This window comes from Gobio gobio (genome assembly GCF_949357685.1).
Source record: "Gobio gobio genome assembly, chromosome: 10".
Lineage (NCBI taxonomy): Eukaryota > Metazoa > Chordata > Actinopteri > Cypriniformes > Gobionidae > Gobio > Gobio gobio.
The window spans coordinates 16,427,035-16,449,749 of NC_137116.1; the positions used below are offsets into that span (position 1 = coordinate 16,427,035).

The window sequence follows — 22,715 nt, forward strand, 5'->3', positions numbered from 1 at the left end:
ACTGAATGCCAATGGAGGCCTATCTGAAGCCTTTCTCAGCATCAGCTTTACACTAAAATATCTTCATTTGTGTCTGAAGATGAACGGAGGTCTGACGGGTGTCCAACCACATGAGGGTGAGGAATTAATGACAGAATTTACATTTTTGGGTGAACTAACCCTTTAAGGGTTAGAGCAGAGATCTATCGTTATAAAGGAAAAACTGACCTGGAAGACTTTGGGAGCGCTGACGAGAGAGGCCAGAGCCGAGGAGAGCGTCGCAGAGAAGATCCCGGCCGTGATGAGCGGCCCGAAGCCGGACACCAAACTCATGACCTGACAGAACCACACACACATCATCAGAACCACACACACATCATCAGAACCACACACACATCATCAGAACCACACACACATCATCATCAGCAGCACACACACATCATCAGAACCACACACACATCATCAGAACCACACACACATCATCAGAACCACACACACATCATCAGAACCACACACACATCATCATCAGCAGCACACACACATCATCAGAACCACACACACATCATCAGAACCACAGACCCATCATCAGAACCACACACACATCATCAGAACCACACACACATCATCAGAACCACACACACATCATCATCAGCAGCACACACACATCATCAGAACCACACACACATCATCAGAACCACACACACATCATCAGAACCACACACACACATCATCATCAGCAGCACACACACATCATCAGAACCACACACACATCATCAGAACCACAGACCCATCATCAGAACCACACACACATCATCAGAACCACACACACATCATCAGAACCACACACACATCATCAGAACCACACACACATCATCAGAACCACACACACATCATCAGAACCACACACACATCATCAGAACCACACACACATCATCAGAACCACACACACATCATCAGAACCACACACACATCATCAGAACCACACACACATCATCAGAACCACACACACATCATCAGAACCACACACATCATCATCAGAACCACACACACATCATCAGAACCACACACACATCATCATCAGAACCACAGACCCATCATCAGAACCACACACACATCATCAGAACCACACACACATCATCAGAACCACAGACCCATCATCAGAACCACACACATCATCATCAGCATCACACACACATCATCAGAACCACACACACATCATCAGAACCACACACACATCATCAGAACCACACACACATCATCAGAACCACAGACCCATCATCAGAACCACACACACATCATCAGAACCACACACACATCAGAACCACACACACATCATCAGAACCACACACACATCAGAACCACACACACATCATCAGAACCACACACACATCATCAGAACCACACACACATCAGAACCACACACACATCATCAGCACCACACACACATCATCAGAACCACACACACATCATCAGAACCACACACACATCATCAGAACCACAGACCCATCATCAGAACCACACACACATCATCAGAACCACACACACATCATCAGAACCACACACACATCATCAGAACCACACACACATCATCATCAGCAGCACACACACATCAGAACCACAGACACATCATCAGAACCACACACACATCAGCAGAACCACAGACCCATCATCAGAACCACACACACATCATCATCAGCAGCACACACACATCAGAACCACACACCCATCATCAGAACCACACACACATCAGCAGAACCACAGACCCATCATCAGAACCACACACACATCATCATCAGCAGCACACACACATCATCAGAACCACACACACATCATCATCAGCAGCACACACACATCATCAGAACCACACACACATCATCAGAACCACACACACATCATCATCAGCAGCACACACACATCAGAACCACACACCCATCATCAGAACCACACACACATCAGCAGAACCACAGACCCATCATCAGAACCACACACACATCATCATCAGCAGCACACACACATCAGAACCACACACCCATCATCAGAACCACACACACATCAGCAGAACCACAGACCCATCATCAGAACCACACACACATCATCAGCAGCAGCACACACACATCATCAGAACCACACACCCATCATCAGAACCACACACACATCATCAGCAGCAGCACACACACATCAGCAGAACCACAGACCCATCATCAGAACCACACACACATCATCATCAGCAGCACACACACATCAGCAGAACCACAGACCCATCATCAGAACCACACACACATCATCAGCAGCAGCACACACACATCATCAGCAGCAGCACAGACACATCATCATCAGCAGCACACACACATCAGAACCACACACCCATCATCAGAACCACACACACATCAGCAGAACCACAGACCCATCATCAGAACCACACACACATCATCATCAGCAGCACACACACATCATCAGAACCACACACACATCATCATCAGCAGCACACACACATCATCAGAACCACACACACATCATCAGAACCACACACACATCATCATCAGCAGCACACACACATCAGAACCACACACCCATCATCAGAACCACACACACATCAGCAGAACCACAGACCCATCATCAGAACCACACACACATCATCATCAGCAGCACACACACATCAGAACCACACACCCATCATCAGAACCACACACACATCAGCAGAACCACAGACCCATCATCAGAACCACACACACATCATCAGCAGCAGCACACACACATCATCAGAACCACACACCCATCATCAGAACCACACACACATCATCAGCAGCAGCACACACACATCAGCAGAACCACAGACCCATCATCAGAACCACACACACATCATCATCAGCAGCACACACACATCAGCAGAACCACAGACCCATCATCAGAACCACACACACATCATCAGCAGCAGCACACACACATCATCAGCAGCAGCACAGACACATCATCATCAGCAGCACAGAGAGCTGTTACACTACAGGCTGAGTTCCTCACACACACCTGGAAGTCGTTCTGAAGGCCGTATTTGCATCCGCCCTCTCTGCAGATGGAGAAGTCGAACCCGAGAGAGCAGGACGCATCGCTGCAGTTCTCCAGCGAACCCGAGACGGTGTCGTTATCATCACCAGTGGCGTCTCGCACGATACACGAGCCTGGACACACACACACACACACACACACACACACACACACACACACACACACACACACACACACACACACACACACACACACACACACACAACCTCAACTCTGATCTGACACTCCAGACCACCATCAGAGGAACAGTCATAATTATGACTATCAAAATTGACATTAACATGTAAATTGAAATTATGATGTAAAGTTATTACAAAAAAGTTGGAATTAACATATTTTTTCCAAAACATTCATGCTTTTATTTATTAAGAACACATTAAACTGATGATCAAAATGGACATTTATAATGTTACAAAAGATTATATTTCTAATAAATGCTGTTCTTCCAAAAAAAAGGTTCTATATGGCACCAAAAATGGTTCTTGGCTCGTAATCATAGGGGAACCTTTTTTAGTGCTATATAGCACCAATTTTGGTTCTTCAGCGGTTCTTCAGAGGTTCTTCAGCGGTTCTTCAGCGGTTCTTCAGCGGTTCTTCAGCGGTTCTTCAGAGGTTCTTCAGCGGTTCTTCAGTGGTTCTTCAGCGGTTCTTCAGCGGTTCTTCAGAGGTTCTTCAGCGGTTCTTCGGCGGTTCTTCGGCGGTTCTTCTGCGGTTCTTCGGCGGTTCTTCTGCGGTTCTTCGGCGGTTCTTCAGCGGTGCTTCAGCGGTGCTTCAGAGGTTCTTCAGCGGTGCTATATAGCACCTTAGTCAAAGACGGTGAAGAACCTCTGAAGAACCGCTGAAGAACCACTGAAGAACCAAAATTGGTGCTATATAGCACTAAAAACGGTTCCCTATGATTACGAGCCAAGAACCATTTTTGGTGCCATTAAGAACCTTTTTTTTTTTTAGAGTGTATGATCTTTATATTCATATAAGAGAATCCTGAATTAGCCCAAAATATTACTTAAAATGTCATATGATGACAAAAAGTCAAATAAAAATATTTACAAAAAACAAAAGTATGACTTAAAACGTCAAATTTATGAAATAAAAAGTTGAAATTAAACCAAAATTATTACGTAATAAGACATAAAAGTCATAATTATGACTATCAAAATGATGACAAAAAGTAGAGATGAACGAGAACACACCGTTTGAGATGGCGACGGCGATGTAAACCACTCCGGTGATGAGGATGGCCAGGAGAGTTCCTTTGGGAATCGCTGACTGCGGATCCTAGACAGACGGCACGATGGGGGCAGATGTTACCAACATCATCGCTTATGAAATATGACAAAAATCCACAGAATCTCAAATATAGCCCTTGAGAGAAGTGATGCACTGACATTTCAGCAACCAAACATGATTTAGGAGACCCGAAATTATTCAGCGACGTTTAATTACCCAGCAAATGGGGAACGTTCATCAAGTGATGAGCAAACGTTGGGCGGTATACCGGTGTTTATTTTTGTCATGATATGAATTTTGATGATACCGCAATATTGGTATATGTCGCTTAAACAACGTTTGGAGAGGGGCGCCGTTCCACTGTTGCACCGCAGTGACCGCCCAGCTGAGATCGCATCACAGCCTACACTGAAAAAAATGTTTTGGGAAAAATTGTGACAATTGATCATTACCTATTGGTCCAATATATGACTTCCAAATAATTATCCCCATGCAAAAAGATGCATTGTACTAATCATAGCTTAAGGTCTTAACTCAAAATTAAAATTGTATATTCACCGAACATATTTAATTGTGCTCAGTCAATCTATGAAGTCGAAGTGAAAAATCTTTGTTGGCTGAACAAGTCCTACGTCCGAAAAACGGTATACGCATGCGCAAAATGTGCTTGAAGAAAAGCGTTCCTATGGAGATTTCAAATGCGGAGCCGAACCAGCAGGTGCTGAAGACCGAAACATTCACAAGAGAATAGAGATATTCATCTCACAAAGACGTTGGTGAGTATTGAGCACTGAAATTATTCTCCAGAGTTTTGCTTTATGACCGGGTATGAAGTTTAAAAGACATTTTGTAGAATCACGAGTTCATGCATTCATTGTTCATGCGTGTGTTCTCGTTTACTCTAAGGGTAGCCAATAGTTTTATTTTCCTCATGTCTTATATGCCTAAAATGATAGGTAATAAGTAAATTAAGTCATTTGTGTGATATATGCGGCATGCGACCGTTGAACACGGTGCCGGAGATTGCGTTTGGCGTCGGCCTCTTTCAGGGCTTGAGTTATTGCCTTTTAATATCAAACACGTCAAGCTCGTGATTTTCTTATTCGTCCATTCATTCGTCTCATCCTCATTATATAATGAAGAACTTCTGTTCTGTCTCATGCCAGATGTGATGCAGGGAAACTTTGCCATTAATGTTATTATTATTAGTAATGTGTTATTTTTATTTGCAGGTTTTTAGCTTGCAGTGTCGTGTTTTCTTCACCACATTAAGACATCCTGTTATGCAGAAGACTTCTTGAATATTCAGAGTTTTTCCTTATTGAAAATAAGGTATTCTGTGTTGGAATTTATTTGTTAATAAAGTAATGTGATAAAATGTCAACCCTGTTGTCTGTGTTGTGTATTTTGCTTAATATATTTATGTTTTTGTGTTGTGTTTTATGTATTAAATGAGTAATAAAGGCCAAATTAAAGACTATTTTTGTCTTAAACTTGCAGTTGTGCATTTGTATTCATATGTTTATAGACCATAAAGCCTTTCTAGATATAGACATAATATTTTTTTACTTTTTACCATGCAGTGAGGTGCCATGTGTGTACTGCAAACATTCTCTTATTTAGTTTTTTGGCTTGTTTCTAGTCTAATATATATATATACATTTTTTAAATAAAGATGCATTTACTGTTAAATTATATTAGATATTTTTTCTTGTTTTCGGGAAAATAAAATGAATTTGAATGAGTTTTTGCTTAAAACAAGCAAATATATCTGCCAATGGGTTAATAAAAATAATAGTGTTTCTGTTTGCAGTCTTCTTTCTTCTTTCTGTCGTAAACAGAAACAATATTATTTTTCTTACCCCATTGGCAGATAACTTAGCTTGTTTTAAGCAAAAACTATTCATTTTGATTTTTTTACCCAGAAATCAAGAAAAATGTGGTAATTTTCCTTAGTAAAAGAATTCTTAGATATTTGGACTGGAAATTATATGTGGTTTTTGGCAGTGTGGTTTTACCTGTGCTGATCTAAATGGAGCACTCGTTAATTGAAATAAGAATAGAGTTCTAACTCACTAATAATATTTAAATTTCACCCATTAAAACTTTTTGGTTGATGAAAGTTTTACAGATATTGTTAAATATCTATGAATTTACATCTGGGTCCAATCTCAAACTAATCTACTGTCAGCTCAAGCTTTTTTCAAATCTGTCATGTTTCCAAGAAACAAAACATGTTAGTTTATGTTCATATATATATATATACCGTAAATCCTCTAATATTGGCCTGTATTCCATTAGTGGCCGGGTCTCCAACATTGACCGGTCTTTTATTCATTTTACTGGTAGTTTGATTTTTTCAAATAGAAATTAAGGCCTGCCTCTAATTCTGGCCTCTTTCCAATAAAGGCCTGGACCGCGATGCGATTGAGTAAAATAAAGGCCCGGGCCTATATTAGAGGATTTACGGTATATATATATATATATATATATATATATATATATATATATATATATATATATATATATATATATATATATATATGAACATAAACTAACATGTTTTGTCCTGTGTGGGCCACCGTAGCTTCTGGATGTGCTCGATGGGGTGAGTGGGTGCAATTCACAACCTCACCACTGAAACTTACACACTGCACCTTTAACGTCTGCATAACCAAGACAAAAAAAGTTTTTAAAACATTTAAAAAACTGGACGTTTTGTGTGTCTTCAATGTGTGTGTAGAGCGGATCATCTCTCGAGTTACAGATAAACATGATGAACAACTGACTGACATCAATCATGTGATTCAGTAAAACAGCTGGAGAATAATAACGTCACAATTAAAGCCTTTCACTGACCATAAACTCCATATTCAGCTAGAAAAAATAACTCGATCTGATAAATATATGCACTATAATACACACTCATATTTTTTAGTTATGAAAGTCAGTGTTTAAAAGTTTATATAACAACCAATTGGAGTAGAAACATAATTATGTTATTAAAAATGGCCTAATGTGTCATTTAACTGTTTATTTGAGTGTTGATATTTGCATACGTTTGATTAGATCAACTTTATGTGTGGTTTTGGCTGTGTTTGAGTGAAAGCTCACCGCCAGGTCTCCGGATATATTGGCCCCTGCCAGGATCCCCGTGGCGGCCGGGAAGAAGATGGCGAAGACAGAGAAGAAGGTTTCTTCATCTCTGAAGTCTGGACCCATGTTCTCCATCATTATGCCCACTTCGAGACAGAATTACAAAGCTTTGAGTATGAAGACGATCAGTGACTTATCCCTCCAACATCAAACACTCACTCATCTGTGGATCAGTCTCTCGTTCTCAAGACGTGCACATCAACAAATCATGTGTCTTAATACACTCTAGAGCCAGAAGTATTGAGCCGCCACTCCATCCCTGAGCTCAGGTGTTCAACCCCTGCATAACTCCAGCTCTAGGCCTGCAGACGCTTCTACACACATCTCAGGAGTGTGTGTGTGTGTGTGTTCGCTTCTACACACATTAGTGAGAGAATGGGCCGCTCTCTTTACTATATTATACTCAATATTCCACGCTCAACTGTTAGTGGGATTATAACAAAGGGGAAGCCATTGGGAACAACAGCAATTGGGGTCAGCACATGCTGAGGGTCACAGAGCGGGGTCAGCGCATGCTGAGGGTCACAGAGCGGGGTCAGCGCATGCTGAGGGTAACAGAGCGGGGTCAGCTCATGCTGAGGGTCACAGAGCGGGGTCAGCGCATGCTGAGGGTCACAGAGCGGGGTCAGCGCATGCTGAGGGTAACAGAGCGGGGTCAGCACATGCTGAGGGTCACAGAGCGGGGTCAGCGCATGCTGAGGGTCACAGAGCGGGGTCAGCGCATGCTGAGGGACACAGAGCGGGGTCAGCACATGCTGAGGGTCACAGAGCGGGGTCAGCTCATGCTGAGGGTCACAGAGCGGGGTCAGCGCATGCTGAGGGTCACAGAGCGGGGTCAGCGCATGCTGAGGGTCACAGAGCGGGGTCAGCGCATGCTGAGGGTCACAGAGCGGGGTCAGCGCATGCTGAGGGTCACAGAGCGGGGTCAGCGCATACTGAGGGTCACAGAGCGGGGTCAGCGCATGCTGAGGGTAACAGAGCGGGGTCAGCGCATGCTGAGGGTCACAGAGCGGGGTCAGCGCATGCTGAGGGTCACAGAGCGGGGTCAGCGCATGCTGAGGGTCACAGAGCGGGGTCAGCGCATGCTGAGGGTCACAGAGCGGGGTCAGCGCATGCTGAGGGTCACAGAGCGGGGTCAGCGCATGCTGAGGGTCACAGAGCGGGGTCAGCGCATGCTGAGGGTGACAGAGCGGGGTCAGCACATGCTGAGGGTCACAGAGCGGGGTCAGCGCATGCTGAGGGTGACAGAGCGGGGTCAGCGCATGCTGAGGGTCACAGAAGTCTCCAACTTTCTGCAGAGTCAAGAGCTCCAGACCTCCAAACTTCTGTGGCCTTCAGATGAGCTCAAGATCAGTGTTTAGAGCTTCATGGAATGGGTTTCCATGGCCGAGCTGCTCATCCAAGCCGCACATCACCAAGTGCAATGCAAAGTGTGGGGTAAAGTGGGGTAAAGTGCACAGCCACTGGACTCTAGAGCAGTGGAGACGTGTTCTCTGAGTGACCAATCACGCTTCTCTGTCTGACAATCCCATGGACGAGTCTGGGTTTGGCGGTTGACTTGCCTGACTGCATTGTGTCAAGTGTAAAGTTTGGTGGATGGGGGATTATGGGATTGGGCTCAGCCCCAGGGGGTTAGTTCCAGTGAAAGGAACTCTTAATGCAAGACATTTTGGACAATTTCATGCTCCCAACTTTGTGGGCCCAGTTTGTGGACGGCCCCTTCCTGTCCCAGCATGCTCCAGTGCTCAAAGCGTCTCCATAAAGACATGATGAGGAGTTTGGTGGAGGAACTGGAGTCCTGACCTCAACCCGATAGAACAGCTTTGGGATGAATTAGAGCGGAGACTGAGAGCCAGGCCTTCTCATCCAACATCACTAATGAAGAATCCCCATAAACACACTCCTAAACCTGGAGGAAAGAAGAGCTGAAGAGCTGAAGCTGTTAGAGCGACTCCATATTAAACCCTCTGGGGCTCTTCGGTCATTTCTGACCCAAATTTTTTAAAATAAAAAATGTTACAAATCGTAGCTTCATCGGAATGGTCCGAAACTTGATGACTTTATTGGTACTTGGTATATGAACACACAAAAAAATTGGGGACAGGATTTGAAAAGTCTAAGTGGTCGTAAAAAATAGTCACACTCAGGACCTTCGGGTCAAAAATGACCCCCTGTTTTGCACTCTTGATGTTTTAGAGATCTTCACTGTTGAGTCCTTTTTTTCTGCATTCTGGCTGATTTGTAGATTGTATACACAAAAAACTCATATTTTTGCCAATTTCCCATTCATTTTCCTATGGGGGTCATTTTTGACTCGAAGGTCCTGAGTGGGACTATTTTTTTACGACCACTTAAGACTTTTCAAATCTTGTCCCCAATTTTTTGGGGTGTTCATATACCAAGTACCAATAAAGTCACCAAGTTTCGGACCATTCCGATGAAGCTACGATTTATAAAAATTTTTTATAAAACGCAAGATCCACTATAGTGGTGAAAATGTGCTATTGCGTGATAAAAATGCTCAATGCGTCCACCGGATGGCACCGATCTCATTTAAAAAATTGCTTTCATGAGGCCTAGGCTTGACTCTAAAATGAAATAAAGCTTTAATAAAAAAATAATAATATTTTTTTATTATATTCAATAGGAGGAGTCATGATTATTGCATAAATATTAATTATAAATCATAAAATTATCTCAAAACACCAAAAAAGAAAAGAAAAAAAATATATATATTTCATTGGTTTTACTCAAATCTTTTTTTTATCTTAATCCCGTCATTTTTGACCCGAAGGTCCAGAGTGTGACCCATAAATGAAGAACCCCGAGGGTTAAACCCTATGGACTAACAATGGGACGGCATTAAAGCTCATGTGTGTGTGTGTGAAGGGGCGGCACAACACTTCTGGCGATGAGTGTGTATTCTCACTGTTAAAATGACTATTAAGCAAACACTTCTTTACACCTGCAAAACGTCTTTTAACTAATTATAACTAAGAAGTTTCATGTTTAAAGTTTCATGCAACATATTTTTCAATATCGTATAAAGAGTCACGATCATAGATTCATATCCCACCGTTATAACCGAAAAAGCCTCTGGGTTCCTTCGAGTCCACAGGGATGAAAGATCCGATGAAGTAGTTGCAAATCGCCGCCACGAGAATCACCAATAACACGATCTGGGCCTGTCCAAGATAATCAATACATCACGAGAATAATAACCAGCAGCAGAATTCTGAATCCATATGGGAACATACGGACCTTCGCCTCCCACTCCATCCCGGCGATGGAGATTCCCAGCAGGAGAATGACCGTGAGCGTTCCCACGATCCGGATGTCATTGATCTCATCGGTCATCAGAGCGTCTATACTCTGAGTTTGCATCATAAAACTTGATGAGAATTCATCTATATGTCTCACCCTAACCCTCGCAGATCTTCATCTCTGTGTTCATACTCACATCCAGAAGTTCAACCACAGTTTCTGCGAATCCCACGACATACATGGCCACAGCCACAGCATTGGCGAAGGCGAAAATCAGGCCGATGGATCCGCCGAACTCTGGCCCCAGACTCCTGGAGATCAGGTAATACGCCCCGCCTGCAAACATCCATCGAATATTACAACAGAACATCAGCAACAACCAAAAATAGCATTCAAAATTATGTTCATTTTTATTTTTGAAAGAAAAAAAGTGTTGCATGAAATGTTTGTTGCATCAATTTTTTTTTATTTTATGATGTAGTTATCATAAATCATGGCGATTATATTTAATTTAGTTCGAATTTATTTATTTATGGAAGAAAGAAATGTTGCATGAAATGCAAAAAATAAACAAATAAATCATGAACAAAAAAAATATATATATAAATCTAAATCTTTAAAGTTTTTTATTCAAAAATGTAATATTATTGATATATAATAACTAAATTATAATATAAAAAGATTTCACTAAAAATCCCATGCAACATTTTTTTCTTTCAAAAATAAATACATTCTAAATATAATTGATACGACCACTAAATTATCCTTTTTAAAAATTGACCGTCTCCTCTGTCGCCTTTGGCTTTGGTTTGCTCAGTCGGGGACACTAAATATTCAACTATATCACTGATCTGCTCATTTAAATGATCATAAAGTCATAATTAAGAGATAGAATGTTGAAAATATGATTTTAAAAATCCTCATTATTAGATGAAAAGTAAAACATATGACATGCTAAGTTCTAATTATAAGATAAAATGTTGAAAATATTATTTAAAAAGTCTTCATTATTAGATCAAAAGTCATAAATATGACATGCTAAGTCATAATTATAAGATAAAATGTTGAAAATATGATTTTAAAAGTCTTCATTATTAGATAAAAAGTCGTAAATATGACATGCGAAGTCATAATTATACACTCTAAAAAATGGTGGGTTAAAAACAACCCAGGTTGGGTTGAAAATGGACTAACCCAGCAATTGGGTTGTTTTAACCCAGCGGTTGGGTTAAATGTTTGCTGAAAACAACCCTGGGTTTGTCCATTTTCAACATAACTTGGGTTGTTTTTAACCCAGCATTTTTTAGAGTGAATGATATTGAAACCCGCTTTTTGTTATCTTCTAATGTGTATGCATTTGAAGATATTGTAATAAAATTATAATCTTCCGTCAATTTACTTTGAATTTTTTTTGTTAAATGATCTCTGACCTGCAAATATCTATAAAAGTCCTGCTTTTCTAATCCGAATGTATTGAAAGTGGCTGATAATTCCCCATTAGAGACGCCTGAACCGTAAGATGATCCCTCTCCAAATCCACTGTTTAAATCTCTCTTTTATTCATCACGGATGCATTAAACTGATCAAAAGTGACATTTATACATTCACAAAAGATAATATTTCTATTAAATGTTGTTCTTATGAACTTTATATTCATCAGAGAATCCTGAGAAATAAAATATGAACTGATAATAATCATAAATGTGTGTTGATCATCAGATTCTCATATGAGAATGATTTGAGTTTAAATGAACATATACATTGAAATTATGACCTAAAAAAAACTAAATTATGGCATAAAACGTCAAATATTAAACCGAAATTATGACTTAAAACGTCTAAATTATTACAAAAAGTTGAAATTAAACATTTTCCCAAAACATGAATGCTTTTATTTATTAAGAACGCATTAAATTGATCAAAAGTGACATTTATAATGTTACAAAAGATTCTATTTCTAATAAATGCTGTTCTTATGAACTTTATATTCATCAGAAAATCCTTAGAAATAAAATATATCAGTTTCCACAGAAATATGAACATAAAAAGCACAAATTATTACTTAAAATAGAAAGTCAAAATTATGAAAAAAACTAATTTGTTACATAAGTCTAAATTTAAACAGAACTGATTACATAACAAATCAAAATTATTACTTAAAAGTCATAATTATGACTCAAAGTTATGACAAAAAGTTTAACATACTAAATTTAAACCAAAATTATCATGTAAAATTATTACTTAAAATGTCAAAACTATTACAAAAAGTTGAAATTAACATATTTTTCGAAGAGAATTATGCTTTTATTCATCAAGGACGCATTAAATTGATCAAAAGTGACATTTATAATGTTACAATAGATTCTATTCTAGAAATATGAACTGATAATAATCATAAATGTGTGTTGATCGTGTGAGAGTGATTAGTGAAGGGTCATGTGACTCTGAAGACTGGAGTAATGATGATAAATCACAGGAATAAATGACACTTTACTATATATTCACATAGAGAACAGATGATCTACACTGGAGTGTGTGTGTGTGTGTGTGTGTGTGTGTGTGTGTGTGTGTGTGTGTGTGTACAGTTGATCTACACTGGAGTGTGTGTGTGTGTGTGTGTGTGTGTGTGTACAGCTGATCTACACTGGAGTGTGTGTGTGTGTGTGTGTGTGTGTGTGTGTGTGTGTGTGTGTGTGTGTGTGTGTGTGTGTGTGTACAGCTGATCTACACTGGAGTGTGTGTGTGTGTGTGTGTGTGTGTGTGTGTGTGTGTGTGTGTGTGTGTGTGTGTGTGTGTGTGTGTGTGTGTGTGTGTGTGTGTGTGTGTGTGTGTGTGTGTGTGTGTGTGTGTGTGTGTGTACAGCTGATCTACACTGGAGTGTGTGTGTGTGTGTGTGTGTGTGTGTGTGTGTGTGTGTGTGTGTGTGTGTGTGTGTGTGTGTGTGTGTGTACAGCTGATCTACACTGGAGTGTGTGTGTGTGTGTGTGTGTGTGTGTGTGTGTGTGTGTGTGTGTGTGTGTGTGTGTGTGTGTAGGTGTGTAGGTGTGTAGGTGTGTAGGTGTGTAGGTGTGTGTGTGTGTGTGTGTGTGTGTGTGTGTGTGTGTGTGTGTGTGTGTGTGTGTGTGTGTGTGTGTGTGTGTGTGTGTACAGCGGATCTACACTGGAGTGTGTGTGTGTGTGTGTGTGTGTGTGTGTACAGCTGATCTACACTGGAGTGTGTGTGTGTGTGTGTGTGTGTGTGTGTGTGTGTGTGTGTGTGTGTGTGTGTGTGTGTGTGTGTGTGTGTGTGTGTGTGTGTGTGTGTGTGTGTGTGTGCGTGTGTGTGTGTACAGCTGATCTACACTGGAGGAATATTACACTGTTTACTGGAGTTATGATCAGACTAAACTGCACTGTAAAATCTTAAAAAATAAATGCAAACTGATTTTATATTCCTGCATCAATAGGAATTATAATAATATAAAGGAAGTTGAAAGGGAACACTGATCTCCATAATGGCGACCAATTGCAGTTTAATGAGTGCGCTGACCTCCGCGCACGAAGCCGTTGGTGGCGATGGCGGATGTGGAGAGTCCAGTGATGGTGGTCACCACGACAGCCATGAGAACGATGGCACAGGCCAGAGCTGCAAACACAAGCAAACGTTCACAATCCTCCACCCGAGGCTGAAACCCCCCCAGAGCTCAGCCTGCCTACCGATGCCCGCCTGGCCCACGATCCACGACATCCGGATGAAGAGCATCACTCCCCAGATGTTCAGCATACATCGTATCTGCACACAATCATCATCAGCTCCACACCGGACGCGTGAGTGTGTGTGTGATGGGCAGGTTTAGGGGCAGGGGCAGTGTGTGTGTGTGTGTGTGTGTGTGTGTGTGATGGGTAGGTTTAGGGGCAGGGGCAGTGTGTGTGTGTGTGTGTGTGTGTGTGTGTGTGTGTGTGTGTGTGATGGGTAGGTTTAGGGGCAGGGGCAGTGTGTGTGTGTGTGTGTGTGTGTGTGTGTGATGGGTAGGTTTAGGGGCAGGGGCAGTGTGTGTGTGTGTGTGTGTGTGTGTGTGTGATGGGTAGGTTTAGGGGCAGGGGCAGTGTGTGTGTGTGTGTGTGTGTGTGTGTGTGTGTGTGTGTGTGTGTGTGTGTGTGTGTGTGTGTGTGTGTGTGTGTGTGTGATGGGTAGGTTTAGGGGCAGGGGCAGTGTGTGTGTGTGTGTGTGTGTGTGTGTGTGTGATGGGTAGGTTTAGGGGCAGGGGCAGTGTGTGTGTGTGTGTGTGTGTGTGTGTGTGTGTGTGTGTGTGTGTGTGTGTGTGTGTGTGTGTGTGTGTGTGTGTGATGGGTAGGTTTAGGGGCAGTGTGTGTGTGTGTGTGTGTGTGTGTGTGTGTGTGTGCTTGTTTATGTGATTTATGAGGACACAAATTTGTATAATGACATGGGTATTACACTGGTATTACAACATCAAGGTGGTTTATGAGGACATTTCAAATGTCCCCGTAAATCAAATCGCTTTAAAAACATATTAAACAATGTTTTATTAAAAATGTAAAAATGCAGAATGTCTCCTGTGAGGGTTAGGTTTAGGGGCAGGGGCAGTGTAGGGGGATAGAATATACAGTTTATACAGTATAAAAACCATTACGCCTATGGAGAGTCCTCATAATGCTGTTGCACCAACATGTGTGTGTGTGTGTGTGTGTGTGTGTATGTGTGTGTGTGTGTGTGTGTGTGTGTGTGTGTATGTGTGTGTGTGTGTGTGTGTGTGTGTGTGTGTGTGTGTGTGTGTGTGTGTGTGTGTGTGTGTGTGTGTGTGTGTGTGTGTGTGTGTGTGTGTGTGTCAGACTGACCAGGACTCCTTTGATCCAGCCGAACTTCACCGTGCCGCCCTTGGAGTCTGAAGCGTCCTTGAGTGTGATGATCTCTGCGGCCGTGAGCTCGTCTCCGCTGGGGAAGCCCTCCTCAAACGGCTCCTGCCAACCACAACATCAGCAGAATAATGATAACCATAACAATATCTACAGTAATCCAGAGGCACCTGGACAGGAAGTGCAGACGCATATCATCAGTGATTATTATCAGTTCATATTTCTAGAATAGAATCTTTTGTTACATTAAAAATGTCACTTTTGATCAATTTAATGCGTCCTTGATGAATAAAAGCATTCTTTTTTTTTTGGAAAAATATGTTAGTTTCAACATTTTGTAATCATTTTGAAGTTTTAAGTCATAATTTTACGTGATAATTTTGGTTTAAATTTAGACTTATGTCATACTTTAGTTTTTTATGTCAATTTCAATTTAGTGTGTTCATTTCAACTTTTTGTCATAGTTATGACTTTTTAAGTAATAATTTTGATTTGTTATGTAATAATTTCTGTTTAAATTTAGACTTTTTGTATAACAGTTTTGACATTTTAAATAATAATTTGTGCTTTTTATGTTCATATTTCTGTGGAAACTGATATATTTTATTTCTCAGGATTCTCTGATGAATATAAAGTTCATAAGAACAGCATTTATTAGAAATAGAATCTTTTGTAAGATTATAAATGTCACTTTTGATCAATTTAATGCGTTCTTACAGTATTTCACAATCACTAAAGCACTAAAGGCCATTCTCTGAACCCACTGCTCAGTGGCCTAAACCCATGTGTCAAATCAGTCACTTTGTAGGCAAAACCTTAAACAAGTTCAGGTAGTTCAGACACTGTTTGCAAATCTCATCCACTCTTTTTGCAAAACTCTAAACACATTCTTACTCACTAAAACACATTATGCACTGTGTTGCAAAATGGTGCATACATGAGGCAAAAGTTAAACACAACTACACACAGTGGCCATCGTTTACACACAACAAGTCAAAATAGCTCACACTTGTTTCTAAAGATGTGATCAGATCAGTTGAGGAAGAGGAGGAAGAGGAGGAAGAGGAGGAAGAGTTCATGTAAGAGGTGGTGGATGGAGAAGAAGAGGAGGAAGAGGAGGAAGAGTTCATGTAAGAGGTGGTGGATGGGGAGGAAGAGGAAGAAGAGGAGGAAGAGGAGGAAGAGGAGGAAGAGGAAGACGAGGAGGACGAGGAGGAAGAGGAGGAAGAGGAGGAAGAGGGGGAAGAGTTTGTGTAAGAGGTGGTGGATGGGGAGGAAGAGGAGGAAGAGGAGGAAGAGGAGGAAGAGGAGGAAGAGGAGGAAGAGTTCATGTAAGAGGTGGTGGATGGGGAGGAAGAGGAGGAAGAGGAGGAAGAGTACAAGGACAACGAAGAGCAAGAATAGTCATTTCAGATCAAATTCTGCAGCTGTGATTGAACATGTTCTTGATCATGGACTGAGGGAAGCAGAACCAAGAGTCCGACCCAACTCATCCAGATTCTCTGTGGCCATAATCACACACTCAGAGAAGAGAACAGGAACATGTGTTGTTTTTATCATTTGTGCCACTGAAAGTTTACTGTATACATTTGATATAGTACATCAGTTTGTCAATAGAAAAGGGAGAGGGGGAAAAAAGAAACAGACTTACAATACATTTTACATATGAATGTGCTGTCCATTATTATTGTTTCTGTATGTATACATTAGTAAGAGCATTTTCCCTTTAGTAGAATAGCAAGACTCCTGAATGAGCTGGAAGACTCTTTATTCTCCAGCAGAGGCTCTCAATCACTTAGATTTTGCAATTGCACAATATTTTGTGTAATACACTTTTCATTTAGAGTTGTCTTTGTTCTTTGGCCTTACTTTATTTTTATGCTGAAAATACAGAAATGCAATACTGTATTACTTACAGTATGCAATATATTTGCTGTACTCAGTGAATTATTTACTTTTATTTATGGCAAAATTACTTTCTATACGCAATAAAAACAATTCTCTGTAACTACACGCCCTGGACGCTGTGTTCTCAGTTTCCTGATGTAGTGTCTGATGAATGCTGATGAGTGTGTATATATTGACTGGCTGTGTTTATGATCTGAAAGTATTGTTTGATTTTGCCAGAAGAGTCAAGGGTTTGGTGAATGTAGATTAAAGACTGGGTTTTGTGTTTAAAGTTTTTAGAATATGGGTGAAGGTGTCAAGAAATGTGTTTTATCAATTGAGAAATACTGTAATAAATAAAAGCATTAATGTTTTGGAAAAAAATTTAATTTCAACTTTTTGTAATAATTTAGACGTTTTAAGTCATAATTTCGGTTTAAAATGTGACTTTTTATGCCATAATTTAGTTTTTTTAGGTCATAATTTCAATGTATATGTTCATTTAAACTCCTTCACTAATCACTCTCATATGAGAATCTGATGATCAAACTCAAAGTGCTTCAGAAAGTCAAACAAACTTTGATTTTACGTTCAAATTTAAGGAAGACACGGCAGGTGAATATAGATATGAATAAATCTGTAAAGTGTGTGTGTGAAGCTGCTGACGTGATTTCTGACTCAAACACTAGTAAACTGTGAAGTGTGTGTTTGACTTGATTTCTGACTCAAACACTAGTAAACTGTGAAGTGTGTGTTGGACGTGATTTCTGACTCAAACACTAGTAAACTCTGAAGTGTGTGTTGGACGTGATTTCTGACTCAAACACAAGTAAACTCTGAAGTGTGTGTTGGACGTGATTTCTGACTCAAACACAAGTAAACTGTGAAGTGTGTGTTGGACGTGATTTCTGACTCAAACACTAGTAAACTGTGAAGTGTGTGTTGGACGTGATTTCTGACTCAAACACTAGTAAACTGTGAAGTGTGTGTTGGACGTGATTTCTGACTCAAACACTAGTAAACTCTGAAGTGTGTGTTGGACGTGATTTCTGACTCAAACACTAGTAAACTGTGAAGTGTGTGTTGGACGTGATTTCTGACTCAAACACTAGTAAACTGTGAAGTGTGTGTTGGACGTGATTTCTGACTCAAACACTAGTAAACTGTGAAGTGTGTGTTGGACGTGATTTCTGACTCAAACACTAGTAAACTGTGAAGTGTGTGTTGGACGTGATTTCTGACTCAAACACTAGTAAACTGTGAAGTGTGTGTTGGACGTGATTTCTGACTCAAACACTAGTAAACTGTGAAGTGTGTGTTGGACGTGATTTCTGACTCAAACACTAGTAAACTGTGAAGTGTGTGTTGGACGTGATTTCTGACTCAAACACTAGTAAACTGTGAAGTGTGTGTTTGACGTGATTTCTGACTCAAACACTAGTAAACTGTGAAGTGTGTGTTGGACGTGATTTCTGACTCAAACACAAGTTAACTGTGAAGTGTGTGTTGGACGTGATTTCTGACTCAAACACTAGTAAACTGTGAAGTGTGTGTTGGACGTGATTTCTGACTCAAACACTAGTAAACTGTGAAGTGTGTGTTTGACGTGATTTCTGACTCAAATACTAGTAAACTGTGAAGTGTGTGTTTGACGTGATTTCTGACTCAAACACTAGTAAACTGTGAAGTGTGTGTTGGACGTGATTTCTGACTCAAACACTAGTAAACTGTGAAGTGTGTGTTTGACGTGATTTCTGACTCAAACACTAGTAAACTGTGAAGTGTGTGTTGGACGTGATTTCTGACTCAAACACTAGTAAACTGTGAAGTGTGTGTTGGACGTGATTTCTGACTCAAACACAAGTAAACTGTGAAGTGTGTGTTGGACGTGATTTCTGACTCAAACACTAGTAAACTGTGAAGTGTGTGTTGGACGTGATTTCTGACTCAAACACAAGTAAACTGTGAAGTGTGTGTTGGACGTGATTTCTGACTCAAACACTAGTAAACTGTGAAGTGTGTGTTGGACGTGATTTCTGACTCAAACACTAGTAAACTGTGAAGTGTGTGTTTGACGTGATTTCTGACTCAAATACTAGTAAACTGTGAAGTGTGTGTTTGACGTGATTTCTGACTCAAACACTAGTAAACTGTGAAGTGTGTGTTGGACGTGATTTCTGACTCAAACACTAGTAAACTGTGAAGTGTGTGTTTGACGTGATTTCTGACTCAAACACTAGTAAACTGTGAAGTGTGTGTTGGACGTGATTTCTGACTCAAACACTAGTAAACTGTGAAGTGTGTGTTGGACGTGATTTCTGACTCAAACACAAGTAAACTGTGAAGTGTGTGTTGGACGTGATTTCTGACTCAAACACTAGTAAACTGTGAAGTGTGTGTTGGACGTGATTTCTGACTCAAACACTAGTAAACTGTGAAGTGTGTGTTGGACGTGATTTCTGACTCAAACACTAGTAAACTGTGAAGTGTGTGTTTGACGTGATTTCTGACTCAAACACTAGTAAACTGTGAAGCTGCTGACGTGATTTCTGACTCAAACAAAACTGTGAAGTGTGTGTTTGACGTGATTTCTGACTCAAACACAAGTAAACTGTGAAGTGTGTGTTTGACGTGATTTCTGACTCAAACACAAGTAAACTGTGAAGTGTGTGTTGGACGTGATTTCTGACTCAAACACTAGTAAACTGTGAAGTGTGTGTTGGACGTGATTTCTGACTCAAACACTAGTAAACTGTGAAGTGTGTGTTTGACGTGATTTCTGACTCAAACACTAGTAAACTGTGAAGTGTGTGTTTGACGTGATTTCTGACTCAAACACTAGTAAACTGTGAAGTGTGTGTTTGACGTGATTTCTGACTCAAACACTAGTAAACTGTGAAGTGTGTGTTGGACGTGATTTCTGACTCAAACACTAGTAAACTCTGAAGTGTGTTGGACGTGATTTCTGACTCAAACACTAGTAAACTGTGAAGTGTGTGTTTGACGTGATTTCTGACTCAAACACTAGTAAACTGTGAAGTGTGTGTTGGACGTGATTTCTGACTCAAACACTAGTAAACTGTGAAGTGTGTGTTGGACGTTATTTCTGACTCAAACACTAGTAAACTGTGAAGTGTGTGTTTGACGTGATTTCTGACTCAAACACTAGTAAACTGTGAAGTGTGTGTTGGACGTGATTTCTGACTCAAACACTAGTAAACTGTGAAGTGTGTGTTGGACGTGATTTCTGACTCAAACACTAGTAAACTGTGAAGTGTGTGTTTGACGTGATTTCTGACTCAAACACTAGTAAACTGTGAAGTGTGTGTTTGACGTGATTTCTGACTCAAACACTAGTAAACTGTGAAGTGTGTGTTGGACGTGATTTCTGACTCAAACACTAGTAAACTGTGAAGTGTGTGTTGGACGTGATTTCTGACTCAAACACAAGTAAACTGTGAAGTGTGTGTTTGACGTGATTTCTGACTCAAACACTAGTAAACTGTGAAGTGTGTGTTTGACGTGATTTCTGACTCAAACACAAGTTAACTGTGAAGTGTGTGTTTGACGTGATTTCTGACTCAAACACTAGTAAACTGTGAAGTGTGTGTTTGACGTGATTTCTGACTCAAACACTAGTAAACTGTGAAGTGTGTGTTGGACGTGATTTCTGACTCAAACACTAGTAAACTGTGAAGTGTGTGTTGGACATGATTTCTGACTCAAACACTAGTAAACTGTGAAGTGTGTGTTGGACGTGATTTCTGACTCAAACACTAGTAAACTGTGAAGTGTGTGTTGGACGTGATTTCTGACTCAAACACTAGTAAACTGTGAAGTGTGTGTTGGACGTGATTTCTGACTCAAACACAAGTAAACTGTGAAGTGTGTGTTTGACGTGATTTCTGACTCAAACACTAGTAAACTGTGAAGTGTGTGTTTGACGTGATTTCTGACTCAAACACTAGTAAACTGTGAAGTGTGTGTTGGACGTGATTTCTGACTCAAACACTAGTAAACTGTGAAGTGTGTGTTGGACGTGATTTCTGACTCAAACACTAGTAAACTGTGAAGTGTGTGTTGGACGTGATTTCTGACTCAAACACTAGTAAACTGTGAAGTGTGTGTTGGACGTGATTTCTGACTCAAACACTAGTAAACTGTGAAGTGTGTGTTGGACGTGATTTCTGACTCAAACACTAGTAAACTGTGAAGTGTGTGTTGGACGTGATTTCTGACTCAAACACTAGTAAACTGTGAAGTGTGTGTTGGAAGTGATTTCTGACTCAAACACTAGTAAACTGTGAAGTGTGTGTTTGACGTGATTTCTGACTCAAACACTAGTAAACTGTGAAGTGTGTGTTGGACGTGATTTCTGACTCAAACACTAGTAAACTGTGAAGTGTGTGTTGGACGTGATTTCTGACTCAAACACTAGTAAACTGTGAAGTGTGTGTTGGACGTGATTTCTGACTCAAACACTAGTAAACTGTGAAGTGTGTGTTGGACGTGATTTCTGACTCAAACACTAGTAAACTGTGAAGTGTGTGTTTGACGTGATTTCTGACTCAAACACAAGTAAACTGTGAAGTGTGTGTTGGACGTGATTTCTGACTCAAACACTAGTAAACTGTGAAGTGTGTGTTTGACGTGATTTCTGACTCAAACACTAGTAAACTGTGAAGTGTGTGTTTGACGTGATTTCTGACTCAAACACAAGTAAACTGTGAAGTGTGTGTTGGACGTGATTTCTGACTCAAACACTAGTAAACTGTGAAGTGTGTGTTGGACGTGATTTCTGACTCAAACACTAGTAAACTGTGAAGTGTGTGTTGGACGTGATTTCTGACTCAAACACTAGTAAACTGTGAAGTGTGTGTTGGACGTGATTTCTGACTCAAACACTAGTAAACTGTGAAGTGTGTGTTGGACGTGATTTCTGACTCAAACACTAGTAAACTGTGAAGTGTGTGTTTGACGTGATTTCTGACTCAAACACAAGTAAACTGTGAAGTGTGTGTTTGACGTGATTTCTGACTCAAACACTAGTAAACTGTGAAGTGTGTGTTGGACGTGATTTCTGACTCAAACACTAGTAAACTGTGAAGTGTGTGTTGGACGTGATTTCTGACTCAAACACTAGTAAACTGTGAAGTGTGTGTTGGACGTGATTTCTGACTCAAACACTAGTAAACTGTGAAGTGTGTGTTTGACGTGATTTCTGACTCAAACACTAGTAAACTGTGAAGTGTGTGTTGGACGTGATTTCTGACTCAAACACT

At 40.6% G+C, this 22,715-nt stretch overlaps 1 protein-coding gene across 1 annotated transcript in view; it reads right to left on the bottom strand.

Moving 5' to 3' along the window:
* Nucleotides 1-22,715, bottom strand: part of LOC307132623 (solute carrier family 12 member 2) — a gene marked incomplete at its 5' end in the record, with an annotated part of 60,640 nt that overhangs the window by 32,470 nt on the left and 5,455 nt on the right. The window contains 10 exons of the mRNA XM_079827082.1: nucleotides 208-315; nucleotides 3,004-3,155; nucleotides 4,236-4,320; nucleotides 7,387-7,514; nucleotides 10,505-10,613; nucleotides 10,690-10,800; nucleotides 10,889-11,028; nucleotides 14,222-14,317; nucleotides 14,389-14,464; nucleotides 15,529-15,651. Coding sequence (XP_079683208.1) covers nucleotides 208-315; nucleotides 3,004-3,155; nucleotides 4,236-4,320; nucleotides 7,387-7,514; nucleotides 10,505-10,613; nucleotides 10,690-10,800; nucleotides 10,889-11,028; nucleotides 14,222-14,317; nucleotides 14,389-14,464; nucleotides 15,529-15,651 — 1,128 coding nt within the window. The remainder of the gene's footprint in view (nucleotides 1-207; nucleotides 316-3,003; nucleotides 3,156-4,235; nucleotides 4,321-7,386; nucleotides 7,515-10,504; nucleotides 10,614-10,689; nucleotides 10,801-10,888; nucleotides 11,029-14,221; nucleotides 14,318-14,388; nucleotides 14,465-15,528; nucleotides 15,652-22,715) is intronic.